A 23,558-nucleotide genomic window follows, 5' to 3' on the forward strand; every position below is an offset into this window, starting at 1 on the left:
TCATAGATCTTTACGTATAGTTATATTATCATATCTGTTTGTCTAAAAGCAAAGCTATGCCTGAATAAGGAACAGAATGAGATGGAAGAAGGCTCCTGGAGAGGCTTGAAATATCGAATAATTGAAGTTATGCTTTTACATTGCTGAACGATTAATTAAATACAATTAGTAAATGATCAACTGGCAAGCAACTGAAAAGACGGCGAGGGACAAAAAATGACCATCTCTCCTATTCTTTGAGAAGAAAGTGAAAAAATTGTGCGTTATATGGTACAAGACTTTATCATTTTTGGTCTGCGTGCTACATGTTTTGGCTTCGTAAAGGTTAAATACTTCTGAAATTAATCAGAGTTTTTTATAGGTTTTTCCCGCTGTTGTAAATGTATTCGTTTCTTTCAGAGACCTGAGTCGCAACCATTTGGAGGAGCTACCATCTGACTTGCTTGCCAACCTCAGCATTCTCCAAGACCTGTATGTGAAACTATAATTCTCACTAAACTTAATTACAGTTGTAGTTAATGTTTCGTTTGCTATACAGGGATCAGGAAAAATAGGATAGCAGGGAGAATTTGTGGCATTTATTGACATATTTCAAGAATGACATGATATAAGGGCAAGTAAGGGTGGTCCTCCTAGTCCTAATGCTGGTTATTTACTGACTTCGACACCTGACGTGGAATAAAGTTCGAAGATCGCTACCATAAAGAGTTATAACTGATGCTGAGACTACTTTCCGCGTCGTCGTCTGCTATTTTGAATTTACATGCGGGCAACGACTCTACTTCGGTCCCAGAATACCGTTCCAAGTTGCCCGTTCCCTGTTCCTGACTTTAAAAGCACCTATCTCCATCTCTATTATTAGGAAAACAGAGTCGTTTGAGTCCAGTGATAATTAATATTAAAATACGCATCTGCAATCAGATAAACACTGGCTTTTTTTACGAGTGGCTTTCACGCGAGATGAAAATTAATGGGAGGGTCATAAAATGAATAACTCCTTTCTGGTTTTATAGCATGTGTTGGCTGACAATGTCCTTTGCTGGGCATGAGATAGTGTCCTCAAAATTTCAAGGTATCCCTGGAAGCTTTGCTTCTCGGCCTAATATTGATTTCCCAGTCAATTTTCGAGCCGTGGACTTTATCCGCCGACATACTAGCCGCTTGAAGGGGTTATTTACAAACTCATTAGGGAACTAAATTTTGGAGTAGTGAGACTCAAGGCCATTGGTTATGTTTATGACAAGTCGCGTTTTATCAATGCGTTATACTCCCACAAAGCTCATGAAGTATTCTCTATTAACATCGAGTGAGTGGAATGAACAAAGTTGACGTGGTGGGGAGACTCTGCTCGGCTGAGGGAAAGTAGGGCGTCACAAGTGACCCGCTACTTTCCTTCGTTGATAATGTTCAGCTTAAAATTAAGTGGTCGTTTGTTCGGTGGTTATTTTAACCTGATGTGGAAATATATGAACTTAATGGTCCCGTACTCACAATTCAGAAATAAAACCAGTGTTGACGGAGGTCAAGTTTACCGGTGCAGCTCTCTTCCAACTGAAGTAACAATCCAGCTGCGAGCTGGTCATTCCGAATTTGGTCAATTCTGAATTTTTTTTCGAGCCTTATTTTCACCACTGAAAATAAGGCCCTGAAAAAAGATGTTGCTCCGACGATCGCTTTCAATGTTATTTCTTAAACCGCAGTTTACATATATATAATTTGCATATACTCATAGTCATTGATTCATCACTACACGGTTTTATTACGAACCAACATGATGACCAGCTCCCACTTGGCCTGTTGACTCAGTTGGTAGAGTACTGCATTTCGAATTGATATGCAGATTACGATCGACTCTACTTAGGTCCTAGATTACCGTTTCTACTTGCCCATTCCCGGTTCCTGACTTTTAAAGCATCCGTTTCCATCTCTATTATTTTACACGGACGAAAAACAAAGTCCTTCGAGTCCAGCAATAATTAACATTACAAAACGTATCTGCAATAAGATAAACACTTGCCTTTAGACGAGTGGCTTTCGTGTGAGATGAAAGTTAATGGGAGGGCTATAAAATGAATAACCCCTTTCTGATTTTGTGGTATATGTTGGCTGATAATGTCCTTGGCTGAGAGATTGTCCTCAAAATTTCAAGTTTTCCTTCTTGCTTCACTCCTCGGCCGAATATTCATTTTTCGGTCAATATCTCAGCTGTGGACTTTACCGGCCGCTCGAAAGGGTTTATTTACAAAACTAGGTAGGTATGAGACTCGAGGCTACTGGTTTTGGTTATGGCAAGTCGTGCTTATTAATGCGTTGTACTCCCACAAAGCCCATCCAGTATACTTTATTAACATCGAGTGAGTGGAATGAACAAAATTGACGTGGAGGGCCCGGCCGAGACTTTCTCAAAAAAAAGATGCAAAGTTATTACATCATTTCTCAGTATTAAGGTGACTATGCTGATCAGTCTAATTGAGCGACGAAGCTAAGTGTTGGGAACGAGGCAACTTTTAGTGAGCTCTTCATTCTCGTAGGTGAATCTGATCGCAACTTATTGAAATAAATCGTACTTGTTTATAGTTACTCATTCTTCGATCGTTTTTATCCTGTGCAACTAGTGGGCAATAGATCGATATTTATTACTTTGAAGGGATAGTTTACGAGATCAATCACAAAGGGTGGCAATTTATTTTTCAACTGTGTCTTCAAAGCATGTCTCTTGTTCAGTTCACTTTGAATGCAACCATTTAGAGCATGGTAATCAGCATTTAAGAGACCAATTACTGAAGCAAAGCTTTCGTCTTTTCTTCTCTTGTCTCTAAAAAAATTAAGTGAAGGGTTAAGATTTACGTTTTTGTTTTTTCGGCGGTTGAAAGCTCAGTTTAGCAGTAGACTGTTTGTTCAACCAGTTTACTGGCTTAATAACCTACACAGGATATTGCGAAAACAAGTATATTGCATTTTTGTTTTGTTTATTTTCTTCGGTTTTGTTATCACGAGCCAAATAATGTTGATCCACATAATTATCGAGTTTAGCAGATCAGAATTCGCGTAATACCGTAGTTATTTTCTTAGCAGCTATATGTAATGGGGACAGTGCAATGAAATAAATTAAGTACATAATTAATTTTAAAATGTATTTCCCTTTATTCATTGTAATCGTCAGAAATGCTCTTACGTCTACACTGAATTACCTTGTATGAGCTGTGCATAATCAGGTAGAAACATGACTGTGAGATCGACATCACCAACGTGCTATGCGGAGAGAAATTACAGTACCATTAGTAAAGAGTGGGTGAGCAGATCATAGGGAAGGATAAAACATGTAAAGTGCTTGCCAATAGAAGGAAACGTTGTCCTATTACAGCAAAATATGCTTCGTGCAAATCAGCAAGGAAAAAATGATGATACTGAGAGAAAATGTAAATGTGGTAGATTTCACGAGTTTCAATAATTTATGTCATTGTCATTACTAACCTGCCCTGGACATCCTTCATCACCACCAAACATTTTTGATAAACTGACCAGGCTGCAGAAATTGTGAGTAGCACTCTTTGGCTCTATGAATAATGCGGTTATTCACAAGGCTGAATAAAATCAGAAAAAGGGGCAATTCTAAATCTTTTCTAGATTACAAACGAAACATTTTCTCAAGTTCGTATCAGATATAATTAATATATAACAATTTTCGATAATGATTTGGCTTGGTATTCGCTGACCTTGCATTGTTTCCGAGCTTAACTACTAGATTATTTTTTGCGCAGCAATAAAGAAAAAAGTTAAAGTTGCTATGAGCCAGTAACCTCAGAAAATCAATCGTGGAGGGATGAGACATCGATAATGAGTGTCTGGTTTTGGCAACTGCGGTTTAAGAAATGATCGTAATCATCGGTTCATCACTTATCAGGATTATTACGAACCGATATGATAACCAGCTTCCAGTTTGCTTATTTACCAATAATTGCAAACCGGTTGATAAACATTTTATCATTATGCAACATAGGGACGGTAAAATCAACGAATAGTTACGTGTTACCTTGTGGTCTTATCGTTATTATGGCTAATGTTTGGCACGTTGGACCTGGGATAGAAAGGTGCGGGTTTGAGTTCTGGCAGAGACTCTCTTTTCTATTCTGTCTGGGAGCTGGATGTAAATTTCTTTATTTTAAAGATCATTGACATGATCGGATGGAAATGAAAGAATCTTAGGTGAACGCTGAGCTCAGCCAAGTAAGGGATAGATACGTCTGAGTCACAACTGTATATTCTAGACTTGATCAAACATGTTTTGCCCAACAAAATGTTGGTGGAGTATGTACAGCCACATATACTTGAAATGCCCCTCTCAACATTGTGTTTGATGGATTCTTAGGTTTTTTCTAAATCAAATATATTTATTCAACATTCTCCTTCTTCACGGGAAAAATTTTTGATGGCAATTGTGTATATATCGAAGTATAAATACACGCAAAAGAGCACGAGAGAAGCGTTACTCGAGGGGCAAAGGTCTTCTCTTGGGCGGCTACCACACTGGTATTTTGATGGACAGTAATACCAATTTGGAAGACCCGGATGAGCTAGTTTTTTTTAACTCAAATGACGAAGTGTTTGTAGTATTTTGTTAGAAAGAACTGGCAGCTAAACTGAAGGTAAAGATGTAGTTTGTTACAACTCAAACGTCATGTTACTTATGTACAGTTATGCGTATAGTTAATAGCTGGTCCACGATCGTGCGTTAAATATAAGGATGGTAACGCCGAGCTAACCAAAACAAATGGAATTATAACTTCGTTTAAATAAAACATTTGGTATTCACTGAACTTGCACTGTTTCCGAGCTAAACTACTAGATTATTTTTTGCGCAACAATAAAGAAAAAAGTTAAAGTTGCTATAAGCCACTAACCTCAGAAAATGAATCGTGGAGGGATGAGACATCGGTCTTATCGTTATTATGGCTAATGGCTAATGTTTGGCGCGTTGGACCTGGCTGAGACTCTCTTTTCTATTCTGCCCGGGAGCTGGGTGTAAATTTCTTTAAGGATCATTGACATGATCGGATGGAAATTGAAGAGTTTAGGGTGAAAGCTGAGCTCAGTCAAGTAAGGGATAGTTACGTCTGAGTCACAACTATATACTCTAGTCCTGATCAAACATGTTTTGTCCAACATCATGTTAGTTGAGCATGTACAACCACATATACTTGAAATGCCCCCCTCGACATTGTGTTTGATGGATTCCTGGGTTAGTTCTAAATCAAAATTTATCCAACATTCTCCTTCTTCACGGGCAAAATTTTTGCTGGTAATTGTGCATATATCGAAGTATGAATACACGCAGAAGGTTTGGAGAGCACGAGAGAAGCGTTACTCGAGGGGCAAAGGTCTTCTCTTGGGCGGCTACAACACTGGTATTTTGATGGACCCGGATGACCTAGTTTTTTTTACTGAACTCGCATGACCAAGTGTTCGTAGTATTTTGTTAGTAGGAACTGGCAGCTAAACTGACGGTTAAGATGCAGTTTGTTACAACACACATGTCATGTTACTTACGTACAGTTGTACGTATAGTTAACGGCCAGGCCACAATTGTGCGTTAGATATAAGGATGGTAAAAAGCAAAGAAAGGCGTAGCGCCAAGCTAGCTGTGACCGGTCACGTATTCAACCAAAAGAAATGGAATTATAGCTTCGGTCAAATAAAACGCTTATAAATTTTGCTGCGATCGCTTACTTAATTTGTTTTCACTCTAAACCTTTTTTTTGAAATTTAAAACTAAATGAAGTCACTGCTTCTTTCTATTGTCAAAGCGGAAAAAAATCATAAACTATATAATAAGCTCAGTTATGCACGCACTCTGATTGGTTCTCACTTATGATCTATTGGAGGACAGACGTATAGATGACGTCATCATTAAAACTTTTTTTCAATTCTCTATGTGGTAAGAACATCGGTGACACACTCGGCTGCGCCTCGTGTGCCACTTTTTTGTTCATATCACATTTTGACGTCATCTGTGATCTATTACTGAACAGACGCACGGCAAATTGGAATCTATTTGTTAAACAGAGGTATTGCTATGCGACATGCGACCGGAACTGAATCAATTTCCAGTGTCAATCAATTTACACAGTCTGTTCTGGATATTTTTAAATGAATTCAACAATTTAAAATCCAAGAAGTTTTCAAGAATACGAGAGGAGGAGGAATACTTCTTAGACAAGCATTCAATTACGTTGGAATTTTAGCTCATTGACAACTGATGCAATGAAGTTGTGCACAGCCTTTTGAACAAGTTTTTTGTTTCGTGGAACCGAGCGGAGGAAGTGATCGTGAAAAAGAATTCAGCGAGCAACACTTTAGTAAATTGAGTGACCCAATCTGAACACTGGAAGTGCAATAACCGATGCCATGAATCTGATAGAGCGATCAAAATCATTATGGCTTTAGAGGAATTAGATACATACGACAAGCACATGCTGTGTTGTTTGGCAAAATAGCCTCCATTTAACTCGAAAAAGTGGTCGTATCCTTTCTATCGAGAAGTGAACACATCTTATGAGAGTGAAATTTAAAGAAAACTCTGACCGACCTGGAAGCCATTCTGAATAAAGGACGCTCAGTACTCGGCCAGGTATTCGTATATAACCGAACGGTTTATCAAAATAGACTAATAAGTCACCGAAATAATAAAGAACAATTAGAAAAAAAAGAGTGCGCGCATACCATTATAGTAGGTCCTTCTTTTAAAGTTCCTTAACTTCGACCACAGGTAGGTTCGCATAGATGGTATGAATGGTATGAAGATTGGCAGAAACGAGTTGGAGACTTGACGTTGTAAACAGGGCGCAAATACACGGAGTAGTCTCTGTGCAATGTATCCTGGTCGAATGTATGGCAAAAAAGACGCTACTACTGTCGTCTTTCGATAATTCAAACCTGTGACGGAATTTAAAAAGAGCTTGAAATATTGATATATATGTATAATTTTGTAAATTATAGAAATCGTCACAGTGACTTTTATTCAAAAATAGAGCGACCGAATGTATGTAAGCACAATATCAAAGTGCTGCTTCTGTAGTTATTTACTAATTTTATTATTTAGTTCATTACAAAAGACTGGGTGTGCAGAATAAAGTAAAGCAAAAAACATGTTGAGTGCCTTTCAATTATGTGAAACGTTTCCCTGTTAGTAAATGTGCTCAATGGAAATCAGTAAGGAAAACAAAATAAACCAATAAATTGCCATAATTATTGTCGTAGTTATTGTCATAGTTATTGCTAACCTACCATCGACATCCTTTATTACAGGCGGTTACATGGTAATCAGTTAAAAGAACTACCACCAAAAGTTTTTGATGGATTGACTCTACTGCAGTTGTTGTGAGTAGCACTCTTTGGCTGCTTAAAATCAGGAACAGGGCCAATCCTAAATTGTCCTTGATTGCAGTATTAAGGTTATGTCAAAGATTCTCTCGAGATTTTTTCAGACATTGTTGATATGTAACTATATTTGATAATGATTTTAGCTGAAATTCCCTTAATTTATCTTACCATTTTGGCGGGTTTTAATTTTGGCGATTGACAATGTCATGCACCAGTTCAAACTGGCGGAGAGACGCGAAAAGAAACAACGCGAAAAATTTTATTAAAAACATTCTCTCCGATGTTAAACTAGAAGGACGTAAACTGTTTAGTTCAACAAGCTGCCACAATAATCGACAGTTACGTTTCGTATGGCGTTTTTGTTGTTTCTCTCTTATAGACTTGACTTACGTATTTTAAATTGTAATCTTGGTAAAAATTGTGAAGTATTGTTAACTAAACTTATCATTTATCCTTTGAGTGAGTCTGCTGATCATTGTCAACAAACAAAAGTAAAATGTCGGTTGTTTTTCGTAGCCTTATGCAGGACTGAATTAACTGAGCGGCCTATTAAATTGGTTACAATTAAATGAAATGAATTTGATTTTGATCGATGGATAAGAAATAGCTTACGATATGATCCTTGCAAGTTGACCGTATGCTAAAAGAAATTTCAAAAAAGAAGCTTTCTAAAATATTCGCGCTGCGACAGGAATCAAACTCGTGCTACCGGATAGTACTTGGTTGCTGCTACCAACTGAGAGACAAGGGTTAAGCGTCGAGAGCGCGGCAAATTTTAGTGGACTCTTCATTATCGTAAAAGGAATCTTATGACAATTGATTCAAATAAATTGCACTTGTTCATACTTACCTGCTCCTCAATTTCTTTTTATCTGTGCAACTATGGGGAAATGGATTGTTATGTATTCTCCATATTCTATATGGAAATTGACCAAATATCATTTCATTCAAGCCTGACAATGAACAACTGAATAATTCTTGAAATAAGTATTGGAATAACGAGAAGAAGCAAGAACGTCAGTCATGCCCTTACAAGAGGGTAGTGAACGAATAGATGCAGCTTTTAGAGTCGATCTTAACTGAGAAAAAGCTGGTCTGTCCATTGTAGAAGAGAGTATAGATTGCTTTAATCTGGACTTCTGATTTCTTTTTCTTTTTTTGTAACCCAACTATAGAAGTGTCTCGGACAACGAGCTCCAGACGTTGCCAGAGGGAATATTTGACAACATGACCAGCTTAACTAAAATGTGAGTATATATCAACTGATTAATTGATTGATGAACGAGAGTAAGCGTCTTTACTTGTTACATGCGTGTTCACTAGTATTAAAAGATTAAGTATTTACAGGAATCATGAACGCAGATTTCTACTTTGACTTAAAAATCGTGATCGTGATAGCAGTACGATGCTATATAAACCATGATCCAGCTTTGCAGATCAAAAGTTATGATTAGGGTACATTGCGAGCTCCTGTGAAATGAGAGCAATAAACTATGAGTTACCGAAAACTTTCCATATATAACTACAGCAATCAATTTTTTTCTTTCAATTGGGAGACGTTCTGCCTAAATACATTTGCAACGTCGGAGAATACAAACAGGTGAAATGTATGGAAAACCTCACATAATATTTATAGTCCCCAAGTATCATGTAATTACAATTACACTTAACTGAAACTATGGGCACTTTCCTTTTGGGTGATAACCCATCTTCTCCAACTTCCTATATCTCCAATAAACTGTTATATCTGAGGCTGGAAATCTGACTAAGAGATCGTTACCTAGGTGATTAAATTAAAACTGCAGAATAGAAATTGATAGCGCCTAGTGATCGGACAACTTAGTCGCGTAAAAAAAAAAGAGTTTCAAAGGAGGTAAATATTCGAGAAAAATTGAATTTAAATCACTGAAAAGTCAGCAATATCTGCGGAAAGTTTTTAAGTGTTACCTGGGAATTATTTTCTCATTTTTAAATGCGCTGCTTAGAAGCTGCATTTGTCATGCTGCTAGGCTGAGTATTCTCTGTTCGCAAATACAGATCTTCATTTCGAAAAAAACAAGATTTTTATTTTGCAAATTATAGATTTCCAATTCGTTTCGTCCTGTTTCGTTTCGAAAATTACAGTAGGCCCCCGCTTCGTAAGAATCAACAAGGAAAAAAAAGCAACATTCAGATGGTGAGATGAAAACAACTCAAGCAAGGCGTACGTCTAAGCATCCAACAACGTCTTGTGGTCGAGCATCGTGTTCAATTCAAGATGTTAGAGGACTGGCCCTCTATCGCAAAAGGATTCCCAACCTTATTTTCACGAGTAACAATTAACACAATGAAAAATTGTCGAATACCTGTGAAAAAATACTTCCTGGCTGGTCGTCTCGGCCAAGGTTAGGCTTATCAGAGTCTCGTTAATGAATTTAAGATTATTTAGTTTGTTGGACTGATGGAGTTAACTAGCTTAAGAAACTCGTGCAAAAGGATGGCGGGTTATCGATATATCGATACATACTTTGAGACTGTAAGGACAAAAGACCAGAACTGAGGAAAATACGCTTTTTATGGAGTTTTGTTCGTACCGTGTCAAGATATTTCTCTCGACCCTGTACATTTTGATCAAGCTTTGTGCAGCATAGTGAACAGTCGAGTGAAAATGAAACATTCTGATCAAGGATTTAGAAAAAATATATCGTAGTTAATGAAACCAGTATAGGCGAAACCTGCATTGGACTGGTGCGTTTTATGCCAGGAGACACATGTCGGAAAAAAAAATGACTGTTTCGAATCAATTATTTGCATTGGACTTTAGTGCGGTTTCTTTTTGACTCGTTTCATATTTTATTATAGGACTCGTGTTAAAGATCAGCTTGTCAATAACCAATCATGTTCGACAAAACTTTCAATGTTTTGATCTGAGCTCTAGTGGCTCATGCTGTATTTGGACACCTATAGTTTGAAAAAAAAACCTAACACTGGGCTTAGTGACAACACATACTAAGAATCACACTCGTACATCGCAACTTAGTTCAGGTGATGCTTATTATTAAGAATTCAACGAGCTGTATGTTGCACACAACTGCTGCTATAAGAGAAACTAAGCATCCGTTTCGTACCTTTCGAGCACTGCCAACTACAACTGGTTTACCGGAATGCTTCATTCAAGGGCCAGAGAAACACAAACGGCTCCATAGGTTAGAGATGGTTGCAACTATGCAAAGGAAACTCGAACCTACATCTGGTCCTGCTGGGAAAAGTTATCGTCTCTCAATGAAAACAGCCTTAGAAGTTACGATGTAATCGAAAATGATGAAAGATATGGATAACGCCCTGTAACGGGACAATTTGGTTAGACAAAAATACATGTCTTTTAAAGAAAATAGATCTTTGAGAACCAGTTGATTAATATTTATATCATTGACGGATAAACGATATTGCAGCAAACCCTTAGCGTTACTGGAGTATTCTTTTATGAGTTCCGAATGGACTGTGAATGAGCTGCATTTGGAATGCTTCTCAGTCGTTGAGTATGCAAACTCTGATTACGATGGGTACATAAGACTGTTAGTTTCGAAACGCCGTTTATTTCTGCTAATTTCCTACAAACTTCCTTTTGATTTATATATATTTTATATAGGCGTCGGTAGAAATCGAACTTTCCTGGAATTGTACCACAACTTTGGAATCTTTGCTGCCTAGGAAATAGTTCTTATTGTGGGCGCTACTTTTTGCAACGCCTTAGCTTTCTTCACGCAGCATAAACTATAAAAGTGCGACGCGCACCGTTTAAAAAAAGAAAAAGTTGGTTGAGGCCACAGCGCTACCTTTGCTACGATCAGTGGGATCCAAGCTACCGCTATCTCAAGTGTCTTTGCTATTTTTTTAGTGCGATTCGTCAACCAAAGTACGTAGGTCTTTTCTTTGTTTTAATTAAGTCACAGAATCATCAGCCTTTTCAATAGTCTCGGTCATAGAACCTCTCGTGTTATTATTACAGTATTATAGCGAAACGATCTTATTTACAAATTGTCTTGGTTTATTTTTAAATCGTTACTCATTTATTCTCATTTAGTTACTTTTGTTTAGTACTGTCCTGTTGTTTGTACCTTAATTCGTTTGATTATAATAATATGATAAATAATGACATGAAAACAACTGAAGCAAGGCTGCATGCAGACGCTAAACAAGAAATTTGAAATGTCAAAGAAGGCGTACGTCTAAGCATCCAACAACGTTTAGTGGTCTTTTCCAGAGGCGGCTACTTTTATTTGCTTTATTGCTGCAATGCATAAATGGAACAGTTCTCCCTTTTTTCTTTCCTTTGCGACCATCTCTTAACTGATATCTTCCATCCCACAAATTACTTTTCTCTTTTCCACATTGAATTTCTAAAAAGTTTCGCTCATTTTCACTCACACGGCACTTTATTCTTTTTACCGATGAGAGCGACTTCCTACTTAGCCTCGTTCTCGCGACGTAATTTTAGCACCAGATTTCTTTAATATCGTGAGAACACTGGGAATTGCGGAAATGGCCCATTCCAAGCAAATCCGTTGAGCATCGCGTTCAGTTCAAGACGTTAGCAGACTGGCCCTCTATCGCAAAAGGTTCCCAACCTCATTGTCACGAGTGACAATTAACACAATGAAAAATTGTCGAATACCTGTGAAAAAATACTTCTTGGGTTGTCGTTTCTGCCAAGGTTAGGCTAACCATAGTCCCGTTAACAAATTTAAGATTATTTAGTTTGTGGACTGGTGGAGTTAACTAGCTTAAGAAACTCGTGAAAACGGAGGCACCCGGAAATGGGACAGTTACAACTTTTTTTTTTCTTTCTTTTACCGCCATTACTTAGCTGATAGCCTCTCTCTCACTAATAATTACTCACTCCATCACGTTAAATTTCGTGAAACAGTCGCTCATTTTCGCCAGCACAGCACTTCATTTTTTCTAACGACGAGAGCGACTTCGCTCTTAGCCTCGTTCTTGAGACGTAATTTCGGCACCAGATTTTTAAATCGCGAGAACAATTGGGACTGCGGAAATAGCATATTTCCAGAAAATTCGTTGAGCATCGCGTTCAATTCAAGATGTGAGAGGACTGGCCCTCTATCGCAGAAGGATTCCTAACCTCATTTCACGAGTTACAATTTATACAATGAAAATTGTCGAATACCTGTGAAAAAATACTTCCTGGCTGGTCGTCTCGGCCAAGCTTAGGCTAATCAGTGTCCCGTTAACGAATTAAAGGTTGTTTGGTTTGTTGGACTGATGGAGTTAATTAGCTTAAGAAACTCGTGCAAACGGAGGCACTGGGAGTTTGATCAAGAACTTTCATTCCCTCTCTGCTTAATGACTCTAAATGGCTCTTCATCTGAAAGACTGGGTCTTTGTGTCTAATTCAGCCCTCAGTAAAAATATCCTATTGGTATAGGTATGTTTAGAGTTACGCGACAAGTCACCTTGGCAGAGTGAACGCTAACCCAAATAACTTTACTAGACATTCGAAATGAACAACAAAGTACTTCAAAAACGACTAAAATTCGAGAACTGAAACCCTAAAGAAAACTTCCCGATGGGAACCATAAAAAAGATCGAGGACAAACCCAAACATGATCAGCGATGACGATTACTGTACGAGAATTAAGCCCTATTTCAACTGTCAAAGACACATCACTCAAAATGTAAAAATAGATTTGTGGTCTTGCAGCACAGAACAAACAAAAGCTCATGGATCTCGCACAAAGATTTCAAGGTCATATAGCAGGCCTAAACAATTCCCAAATACTTAGTGGGAACATTCCCGATTTTAATAGTTCCCAAAGACTTCTAATTTTAGTAGCTAATAGCAATTTCATTTGAAGATACTGGCTGAGCAGATGTAGTATAACTTGTCGAGTGCTTTAATATGGGTGAACGCTGACCTGTTAGCAAATATACTCAATAGAAAGCAGCGGAGGAAAAATAATAAACAAATAGGAAGTAAATGTAACTACGGTCAATTTTCAAAAATCTCAATATTATAATACCATTGCCGGTTAGTACTAACCTGCCATCGCCATTATTTATCACAGGCGGTTAGATTTCAAACAGTTAAAAGCACTATCACCAAATGTTTTTGATAAATTGACTCAGCCATAGTACTTGCGAGTAGTTCCCTCTACATTCCTAACAATGCAGACATTAAAGATTGAATTGACCTGCAAACGTTCTCTCAATTATCTATCAGAGGTAGTTGATATATAATTATCTTTTACAATGACTTGGCTGAGTATCACCTAAGCTTACGTCGCTCTAGTGCTGAATTGCTTTGCAATGAAGTAATAAAATGAAGGTGGCTGTCAGCCAAATACTCAGAAAATTATTTATGGAGGGATGAGAAGTCAAGGCCACTGAACTGGTTTGGTTGAATGAACTTAACTTAATGACTTTTGGTTGTGACAAGTCATTTTTTTTTCTACGTGGTCTACTCGTGGAAATCCGTCCAGGGTCCTTTTTTAACATTGACCGAAATGCAATGAACGAAGTTGAGTGTCTCGACCGAGACAAAAGAGAGATGTAAACTTATTACATCATTCCGAAAGCTGTGTGATCGCAATAGCTGTACGCTGCCAAATAATCCAACATACAGCTTAGATCAGATTGTGAAAGAGGGTGGAGTGCAGCCTCGTGTGGCGTAAATATTTGAAATAGTAACTTACCAAAAACTCTCCATAATTGCAGTGATTAAGTTTTTGTTTCGATTCACAGACGTGCAGCTAAAATTCATTTGTTATGTTGGCGAAGTGTGTTAAACTAAAAATTTACCTTGCATAATATTTATAGTCCCACTCTGTAAAGGTAATCGCATAGGGCCGAACAAAATGAAAGATTAATATTACGGTGGTTTTCAAAAGGTGCAGAAATTTCCCGAGCCTTTCAGCGACTTCGTCAACTTCTGAAAAAATTAGTTACATCGATCCTAATATTTGAACGACGAAACATGCGATAACTCGCTTATAATATAAAGGGCAAAGTTTCATTTTAGTAAGGTCAAAATGGACACTGTTACGAAATTACATAGGGAGTCAGTTCAGTGTTCAGTTAGCGGCAATGAACTGTAAGACTCACGAATCAGCTGAATGAAATTTTGTTTTACACCGCCAAAGCAATGACGCCAGCCTTGCTAAAAAAACATACGTAGATTCTGACATTCATAACTATTCTACAAGACAGAACAAGGCAGAACAGTAGATCAAAGGTTTGAACAGTGGATTGAAGGTTCATCGGAAAAAAAAGTTCATCAGAAAAAGGTTCATGAAAAAGGTCCTCTAGAAAAAATAAACTGAATTACGAATTTTTCAGTTGTCGGCGGATTCTCGGTATTTACGGTCAATAGCTCTCAACATAATTTAAGTTTTCATATATTGTAATCATAATTGTTCTTCGATACATGGCCCCTATGGATATCAGCTTTCGAGCTGAAAGGGCTATCCTGTCTAAATTAAGTTTTACTTTACCTACTTCTAAGATCCAAATGTGCTGCAATTCATGATGCTACCGAAGCGTTGGGGTTTTAGACTATGATTGGATTGCGTGCTTGAGACCGCACAAAGAAAGTCGGGTTTCTTTTTAAGATTGCTTCATAACAGAAAACAAAGAGCGCTAGTTGCGTTTTTGACAATCGTTCCAATCAAATCACAGGTATATCTACAACAACAAACTAAGCAGTCTTCATCCAGGAATATTCAGGACCTTAAAGTCTTTGGAAATTTTGTGAGTGGTTGTGTTTTTTTATTATTATTTTTTTATTTTCTAAGAGTAGAAATTATTTGGTAAAGTTTCTAGTCACGCACACTTTTATTTGAAAATATATTGACTTATTTGCAATTTACTATGTAAGGGCTCCTTTCGATTTTGTTATTTATTGATATGATTGCTAAGTTGATTGGGACAGTTTGGTCGATGTAGGAGTTGCTGGGGCCAAGAATTTGTTAACAACAATACGCTATTTTGTTCTCTTTCTGTGGAACAATTATTTTGAAGAGGTCTGGAATCAAACAATCTGAATAAAAGAATTTTTAGTTTACCATGCTGCCACAATAATCGGCAGATACTTCTAGTATGGCGTTTACGTTGTTTCTTTTCCCCAAAGTTATCATAAACATTTCAAATTTTAATGGATAACCTAATGAGCAATTTACAAATAACTACGCCTTCGTCGCTGCAGTCATCGTTTAGAGCCAGCGGTAAACAACAACCAGCGACATTATGATACTTTAGGCAGTGTAACAATACATTTATTGAAAAGGTAATGGCACTGCGCTGCCACTTATCGTGACTCCCCATGCCAATTTTCTTTAGATAAACAGATAGTGAAAAGCACTTCAGCAAATATTTTATTTCTTTGGTTAGTCGAAACTGCTCAAGGGTACTGTCTGTAGAAGAAGGAAACCATAAAATAATACAGTACTTTATGAATGCAGCAAAAAACTAAAGAGGCCAGAAAAAACCAGAAGGTCAAGGATCGCAAAGATTAACACAGGTCACGTGACGAATTGGAAAAATTAAGACTAAGGTTTTTTTTTTGGTTTCACAAACCAGGACAAAGCTCTGTAATTAACACAACAGTGAAAAATTTGAAACATGTTTCAATAGAATAAGGCAAAGAAGGATCAGTAGCATAATAATCAAAACTTTTCCGAGCTATAATTTGTAGTTTTTATCGTCTTCATAGATCAGCGTTTGGAAACGAACTGAAGATGTTACCAAAGGAAATATTCAACAACTTGAAAGAGTTAAAAGAACTGTAAGTATAAAGTAATTTAAGTTGTATCATCAACTAGCGAATTATCCCTTTTTGAAGCTGCTAACCTAAATTAAAAATTTATGACAGAAAACGAACATGGCTTTGCTTTCGTGTGCTTAAAATTGCAATTAACATTAACAGATAAGAAGCCGTCGGAAGTTGCTCATTTACGGATGTCTTTATGATGGGAGTGTCGAGCATTTACCCCTCCCCCACACACCTAAACCTCATTGACGTCTGAAACCTTTTCAAACTCAATGATTTCTTTTCTAGCCCGAAGAAATACTTTAATAAGTGAAATTTTGTAAAAAGTATCAAATGTGATTCTACATGGGAAAACGTTTTTAAAGGTGAACGCAAGGGAATGGTGAAATGACACGATAGGCACTTTAGTGCCAAATGACACGGCGGCTTCTGAGCGGCGTGCATGTCCGATAGCACTACTTATTAAAATCTCTCCTTTGTTTACATGGCACGATAAAAACAAAGGCGTGTGTCAAGACGAACAATACTAAGTTTAATAGTGTATTTTGATCGTTCGGGTGAGTGTGGTCCTGAGAAGGACTGTTGTCGTTAGAAGTGACTGACGTTTCATCAACCTGAGCGGAAGTCTTCATCCGAGTCAAGTGAATAGTTCTTGTCAGTCAAATGTTCTAAGTCCCCCTCGTATAAACTGATTGGTCAGTTTTGCCGTGATGTTATTGGCTGTAAGACTCAAGTGGCGTAGGTCGGTCGTGATTGGTCGGTCTGGATCCGTCGGTAAAGTTAGGTCGTTAAGTTATGTCGCACTGTTCGTCCGTAATGTTAATATCGTGAATGAGTCGTGTGTTCTAATTAAGTAAACCAGCTTTCCAGAATCATTCGTTGAAAGCAGTTGGCGCTGTAGGTTAAGCATTGCGCAGAGTCGCAGTCAATATTGTGGTTGTAAGTCGATGATGTTCAGAAATGTGTTTGCTGACCTCTCAAGTTTCCTCGTTGCTTGTTAATTTCGATCTCTCATTTAGTTTGTCGAGAACGGCAACATGTAAAATGACACGCTTTTGAGTAAACTGGCACACGACTCAAATGAGAAAAAGAGCGCGCCAGCCATTAAAATGGCACTCGGTTAAAGTGCGCAATATGACACGTAAAACCTTGTCAAATGACACATCGGCTGAATCCAAGTGTGAATATGGTAAAAGGCCTCAGAAGGTGGACAAAAAATCGATCGCAATTCTGAATTGAGTATGAGATCAAGAGTATGCCTAATGAGGGCTAATACAAATTTAACATGAAGTTTTATGTAAATGGTTTTCCCATCACCGGATGTTTTCACCATTTTACCTCTGCTGCTCTACAGTCACACACGGTAATGATATCCTAGTGCGTTGGCCAGCCAAGCCACCTTGCTATATATATCCGGGCGCTAAATGTGTTTCTACTCGAGTCAAAGCAAGCAATTAAATGTCACAGCACAGTCCTCACTATGCACTAGTCACTGTGCACTCCTCACCCTGCATATAGAGGCGTTAATCAATAAACGGACAGAATCAACGCCTTTGTTGCCTCTGACAGGCCAGACTAGTTCATTCGCACTAAACTGAAGCATGTCTTTTGAGTATCAAAATAGTTTGCTCTAATCATTTAATTACTCTCTATTCTCGTATAGTTCTCGTAAACAATGCGGAAACTGTAGATGATCATGTTGGGTCGGCCCGAGGGCCACTTTGGACAAATGGTAATCGCTTTAATTGAATTACAAAAACAAACAAGCTAACAAAAACGCTATCGTAATAATTTTGTTCGACCTGGCTATGTGCTCATAAATCATGACCAAACCCTGATGTAGGAACCATCGACAGCAATTTAACTGTTTGTCCTCCATGCGTTTCCGTACCCGAGTCAAGCTAGCAATGTCAGAATAGTCCTCAACTTCAAGCTGCATACAAAGGCGTTAATTAACATACAGGCGGGAAAAAACGCCTTGGTTGGAAGCGACAGACCAGACCAGGTCATTAATAATGAATTGTAACATGACCGTTGTATATCAAAACCGTCTGCCCCGATCATTGAAATATTCTTTATTCTTATGGTAATCTCATGAAAGCTCTTAAAATGATATTTATTCATTCATACGTTTAGTCGGCCTGGGGTCATTTTAGACAAGTGGTAAACGCCTTCTACTTGTATTAAAATAAAAAACAGCCATCGTAATAAGTTTTTAAACAGGCCCAAAGCGGGATTATTGCTTTGAAATACTAGCCCCGTCACTTTTTATCCGCTTCGTTTTAACTACCGTCCGGCTTGTTTCCAAAGTCAGGAGGACTCATAGATCTTCAGTACTGTTATATTATCATGTCTGTTTGTCTAAAGGCAAAGTTATGCCTGAATATAGAACAGAATGAGATGGAAGGAGTCTCCTGGAGAGGCATGAAATATCAAATAATTGAGGTCATGCTTTTACTTTGCTGAACGATCAATTAAATACAACTAGTAAATGATCAACTGGCAACCAACTGAAAAGACAGCAAGGGACAAAAAATTATCATCTCTTCTATTCTTTGAGAAGAAAATGAAAAATTGTGCGTTACATAGTAAAATACTTTATCATTTTTGCTCTGCGTGCTAAATGTTTTGGCTTCGTAAACGTTAATTACTTCTGAAATTAATCAGAGTTTTTTATGGGTTTTTCCCGCTGTTGTAAATAGATTCGCTCTTACAGAGACCTGAGTGACAGTTTATTACAGTTGTAGTTGATGTTTCGTTTGCTATACAGGGTTTAGGAAAAATAGAATAGCAGGGAGAATTTGTGGCATTTATTTACATATTTATGTATTTACCTAATGCCGGCTATTGACTTCGACACTTGACGCAGAATAATAAGGCTACGAAAAACAACCGACACTTTACTTGACGCGGAGGTTCGCATAGATGGTATGAAGGTTGGCAGAAACGTGTCGGAGCCTTGACGTTGTAAACAGGGCGCAATACAATGAGTAGTCTCTGTGAAATGTATCCTGGTCGAATGGATGACAAAAAAGACACTAATACTGTCGTCTTTCGATAACTCAAACCTGCGACGGGAAGTTAAAAAGAGCTTGAAATATCGATATATCGATATATATTTCAAACTTTTGAGGACAAAAGACCAGAACTGAGGAAAATAGGCTTTTTATGGATTTTTGTTCATACAGTGTCAAGATATTTCTCTTCACCCTGATCATTTTGATCAAATTTGATGACAGCATAGTGAACAGTCGCTACTAATAAGCTACGTTTATAATGCCACTCATCTGTAATGCTACTCAGTCGTTGAGTTTTCAAACTCTGATTGCGCTGAATGTAATAATGAAAAGCCAGGTTTTTTGACATTGCTTCATAACAGATAACAAAAGTGGCTGTATGCATTTGTGAAAAGAAGTCTGACAACTCTTCAAATCACAGGTCTCTTTACAACAGAACAAAAGTAAAGTGTCGGTTGTTTTTCGTAGCCTTATGTAGGACTGAATTAAGTGAGCGTTCTATTAAATTGGTTACAATTAAATGAAATGAATTTGATTTTGATCGATGGATAAGAAATAACTTACGATATGATCCTTGCAAGTTGATCGTACGCTCAAAGAAATTTCAAAAGAGAAGCTTTCAAAGATATTCGCGCTGCGCCAGGAATCAAACTCGTGCTACCGGATAGCGCTTAGTTGCTGCTACAAGAGACAAGGGTTAAGTGTCGAGAGCGAGGCAAATTTTAGTGGGCTCTTCATTATCGTAAAAGGAATCTGATGACAATTGATTCAAATAAATTGCACTTGTTCATACTTACCTGTTCCTCAATTTCTTTTTATCTGTGCAACTATGGGGAAATAGATTGCTATGTATTCTCTATATTCCATTTGGAAATTGACCAAATATCATTTTCATTCAAGCCTGACAATGAACAACTGAATAATTCTTGAAATAAGTATTGGAATAATTAGTTGAAGCAAGAACGTCAGTCATACCCTTACAAGCGGGTAGTGAACGAATAGATGCAGCTTTTAGCGTCGATCTTAACTGAGAAAAAGCTGGTCTGCCCATTGTAGAAGAGAGTATAGATTGCTTTAATCTGGAATTCTGATTTCTTTTTCTTTTTTTGTAACCCAACTGTAGAAGCGTCCAGGAAAACGAGCTTCAGACGTTGCAGGAGGGAATATTTGACAACCTGACCAGCTTAACTGAACTGTAAGTATATATATCAACTGATTAATTGATTAATGAACGAGAGTAAGCGTCTTTACTTGTTACATGCGTGTTCACTAGTATTAAAAGATTAAATATTTACAGGAATCATGAACGCAGATTTCTACTTTGACTTAAAAGTCGTGATCGTGATAGCAGTACGATGCTATATCAACCATGATCCAGTTTTGCAGATCAAAAGTTATGATGAGGGTACATTGGGAGATCCTTTGAAATAAAAGCAATAAACTATGAGTTACCGAAAACTTTCCATATATAATTACAGCGATCAATTTTTTGTTTCAATTGGGAAACGTTCTGCCTAAATACATTTGCGACGTCGGAGAATACAAGCAGGTGAAATGTATGGAAAACCTTACATAATATTTATAGTCCCCAAGTATCATGTAATTACAATTGCATTGGTAGAAATAGAGATTTCCTGGAATTATCACGTCTATTCATTTCACTCTAAGAGTTCGCTAGTTTATTGCTGTTGTATATCTCTTAATAGTCTACCGTTTCTCTTTAGCCTTATCAAAGTTAGACTCTATTTTAATTATCGTATTTCAGTTCGAACCTACCACTTAATTTGCACCTACAGCTACTACTATTTTTTCTACCGCTACTGTTACTAAGATCAACGATCTTCGATCTTCGCCATCTTTATGACCCCTCATGTCAAATGCAACTGATTGATCTAGACCTTTGAACTTTGGATCTGCCATTAAATCAATTTAAATCTACCAAGTGGAGTTTGAATTATTGTAGCCTCGTACCGCGCCACCCTTGTAGTTGTTGAGGATTTGAGTAAGCCGCAACCTCCAGAATCTTCACAATCACAAAGACCACGTGAAGAAAGCTAGGTTTTGTATAGGATATCGAAACCAAACGATATTGCAAGAAAGCCTCAGCGTAACTTAATGATTCTTTTCTGAGTTCTGAATGAGCAGCTAATAAGCTGCATTTCTACTCAGTCGTCGAGTTTTTTTAAAAACTCCGATTCATAACAGATAACAAAGGTGGCTGTTTGTGTTTTTGAAAAGAAGTCTGACCATTGTTCAAATCAAATCACAGGTATCTTTACAACAACAAACTAAGCAACCTTCATCCGGGAATATTCAAGACCTTAAAGTCCTTGGAACTTTTGTGAGTGGTTGTGTCCTTTTTTTTGTCGTAAATTCTAAGAATCGACCGCTAAAATTTGTGTCATAGCGACTTTTATTCGAAAGTAAAGCGACCGAATGTAAGTGCACCATCAGAGTGCTGTAGATACTTATTGACTTGATTGTTTAGTTCATTAGAAAAGACTGGGTGAGCGGAATAAAGTAAAGGAAAAAAAACTCGTTGAGTGCCTTTTAATTGTGTGCAACGTTTCCCTGTTTCCCTGTCAGCAAATATGCTCAATGGAAAGCAGAACGGAAATCAAAATAAAAAAATGGGAAGTCAACATTAATATGCTTGATTTCGTAAATTGCAATAGTTAGTGTCATTGTTATTACTAACCTACCATCGACATCCTTTTTTACAGGTGGTTACATGAGAATCAGTTAAAAGAACTACCACCAAAACTTCTTGATGAATTGACTCGGCTGAAAAACTTGTGAGTAGCACTCTCTGGCTGCTTAAAATCCGGAACAGGACCAATCCTAAATTGTCCTTGATTGCAGTATTAAATTCATGTGAAAAATTCTCTAAAGATTTTGTCAGACGTTGTTGATCTTAAACTATTTTTGATAATGATTTGGCTCGGAACTCGGTTAACTTATCTCACCATCTTCGCGGATCTTAATTTTCGCGATTGACAATGTCATCAACTAGTTCATTGACCAAGTTAATAAACACCATACAACAATCAAAACGACTGAAATATCGGAAGCTACTTTCTCAGACACAACCATCTATAAGGGTGAAAGATTCAACAGTGAGTCAGTTCTTGTTATAAGAACCAACTTCGAGCCAACGGAGACATTCTAGTACCCTGTGGGTGACACCTTGTGTAGATATTGAAATTTGAAGGACGTAAACTTTTTAGTTCAACGAGCTTGCCACAGTGATCGACAGATACGTTTCACAAAGCGTTTTTGCTGTTTCTCTCTCATAGACTCAGTATAAGTATTTTAAATTTTAACCTTGTTAAAAAATTATAAAGTATTTTATACTAGGCTTATTATTTGTACTATGAATGAGTCTGTGATCAGTGTCATGGAACGAAAGTAACATGTCGGTTGCTTTTTTAGCCTTATGTAGGACTGAGTTAACTGAGCGTTCTGTTTATTGCTTTCATTTAAATGAAATGAACTTAATTTTGTAAAAGTAAGTTTGTAAACAGGCTCATAGCGGGGTTATCACTTTGAAATACTAGCCCCGACACTTTTTATCCGCTTCGTTTTAACTACCTCCCGGCTTATTTCCAAAGTCAGGAAGACTCATAGATCTTTACGTACAGTTATATTATCATATCTGTTTGTCTAAAAGCAAAGCTTTGCCTGAATAAGGAACAGAATGAGATGGAAGAAGGCTCCTGGAGAGGCTTGAAATATCGAATAATTGAAGTTATGCTTTTACATTGCTGAACGATTAATTAAATACAATTAGTAAATGATCAACTGGCAAGCAACTGAAAAGACGGCGAGGGACAAAAAATTACCATCTCTCCTATTCTTTAAGAAGAAAGTGAAAAAATTTTGCGTTATATGGTACAAGACTTTATCATTTTTGGTCTGCGTGCTACATGTTTTGGCTTCGTAAAGGTTAATTACTTCTGAAATTAATCAGAGTTTTTTATAGGTTTTTCCCGCTGTTGTAAATGTATTCGTTTCTTTCAGAGACCTGAGTCGCAACCATTTGGAGGAGCTACCATCTGACTTGCTTGCCAACCTTAGCATTCTCCAAGAACTGTATGTGAAACTATAATTCTCACTAAACTTAATTACAGTTGTAGTTAATGTTTCGTTTGCTATACAGGGATCAGGAAAAATAGGATAGCAGGGAGAATTTGTGGCATTTATTGACATATTTCAAGAATGACATGATGCAAGGGCAAGTAAGGTGGTCCTCCTAGTCCTAATGCTGGTTACTGACTTCGACACCTGACGTGGAATAAAGTTCGAAGATCGCTACCATAAAGAGTTATAACTGATGCTGAGACTGCTTTTCCGCGTCGTCGTCTAATATTTTGAATTTACATGCGGGTAACGACTCT

General features: G+C 37.5%; 1 protein-coding gene across 1 annotated transcript; it reads left to right on the forward strand.

The window, feature by feature from the left end:
* The first annotated feature begins 405 nt into the window (after positions 1-405).
* LOC136279061 (phospholipase A2 inhibitor beta-like) lies at positions 406-23,269 on the forward strand. The gene is made up of 6 exons (XM_066162436.1): positions 406-471; positions 7,306-7,377; positions 8,556-8,627; positions 15,055-15,126; positions 16,088-16,159; positions 23,182-23,269. The coding sequence occupies exons 3-6, from the start codon at positions 8,608-8,610 to the stop codon at positions 23,267-23,269; spliced, it is 252 nt and encodes an 83-aa protein (XP_066018533.1). The 5' UTR covers positions 406-471; positions 7,306-7,377; positions 8,556-8,607.
* The last annotated feature ends 289 nt before the right edge of the window (positions 23,270-23,558 follow it).

Source organism: Pocillopora verrucosa, chromosome 1 (assembly GCF_036669915.1).
Source record: "Pocillopora verrucosa isolate sample1 chromosome 1, ASM3666991v2, whole genome shotgun sequence".
NCBI classification, from domain to species: Eukaryota; Metazoa; Cnidaria; class Anthozoa; order Scleractinia; family Pocilloporidae; genus Pocillopora; species Pocillopora verrucosa.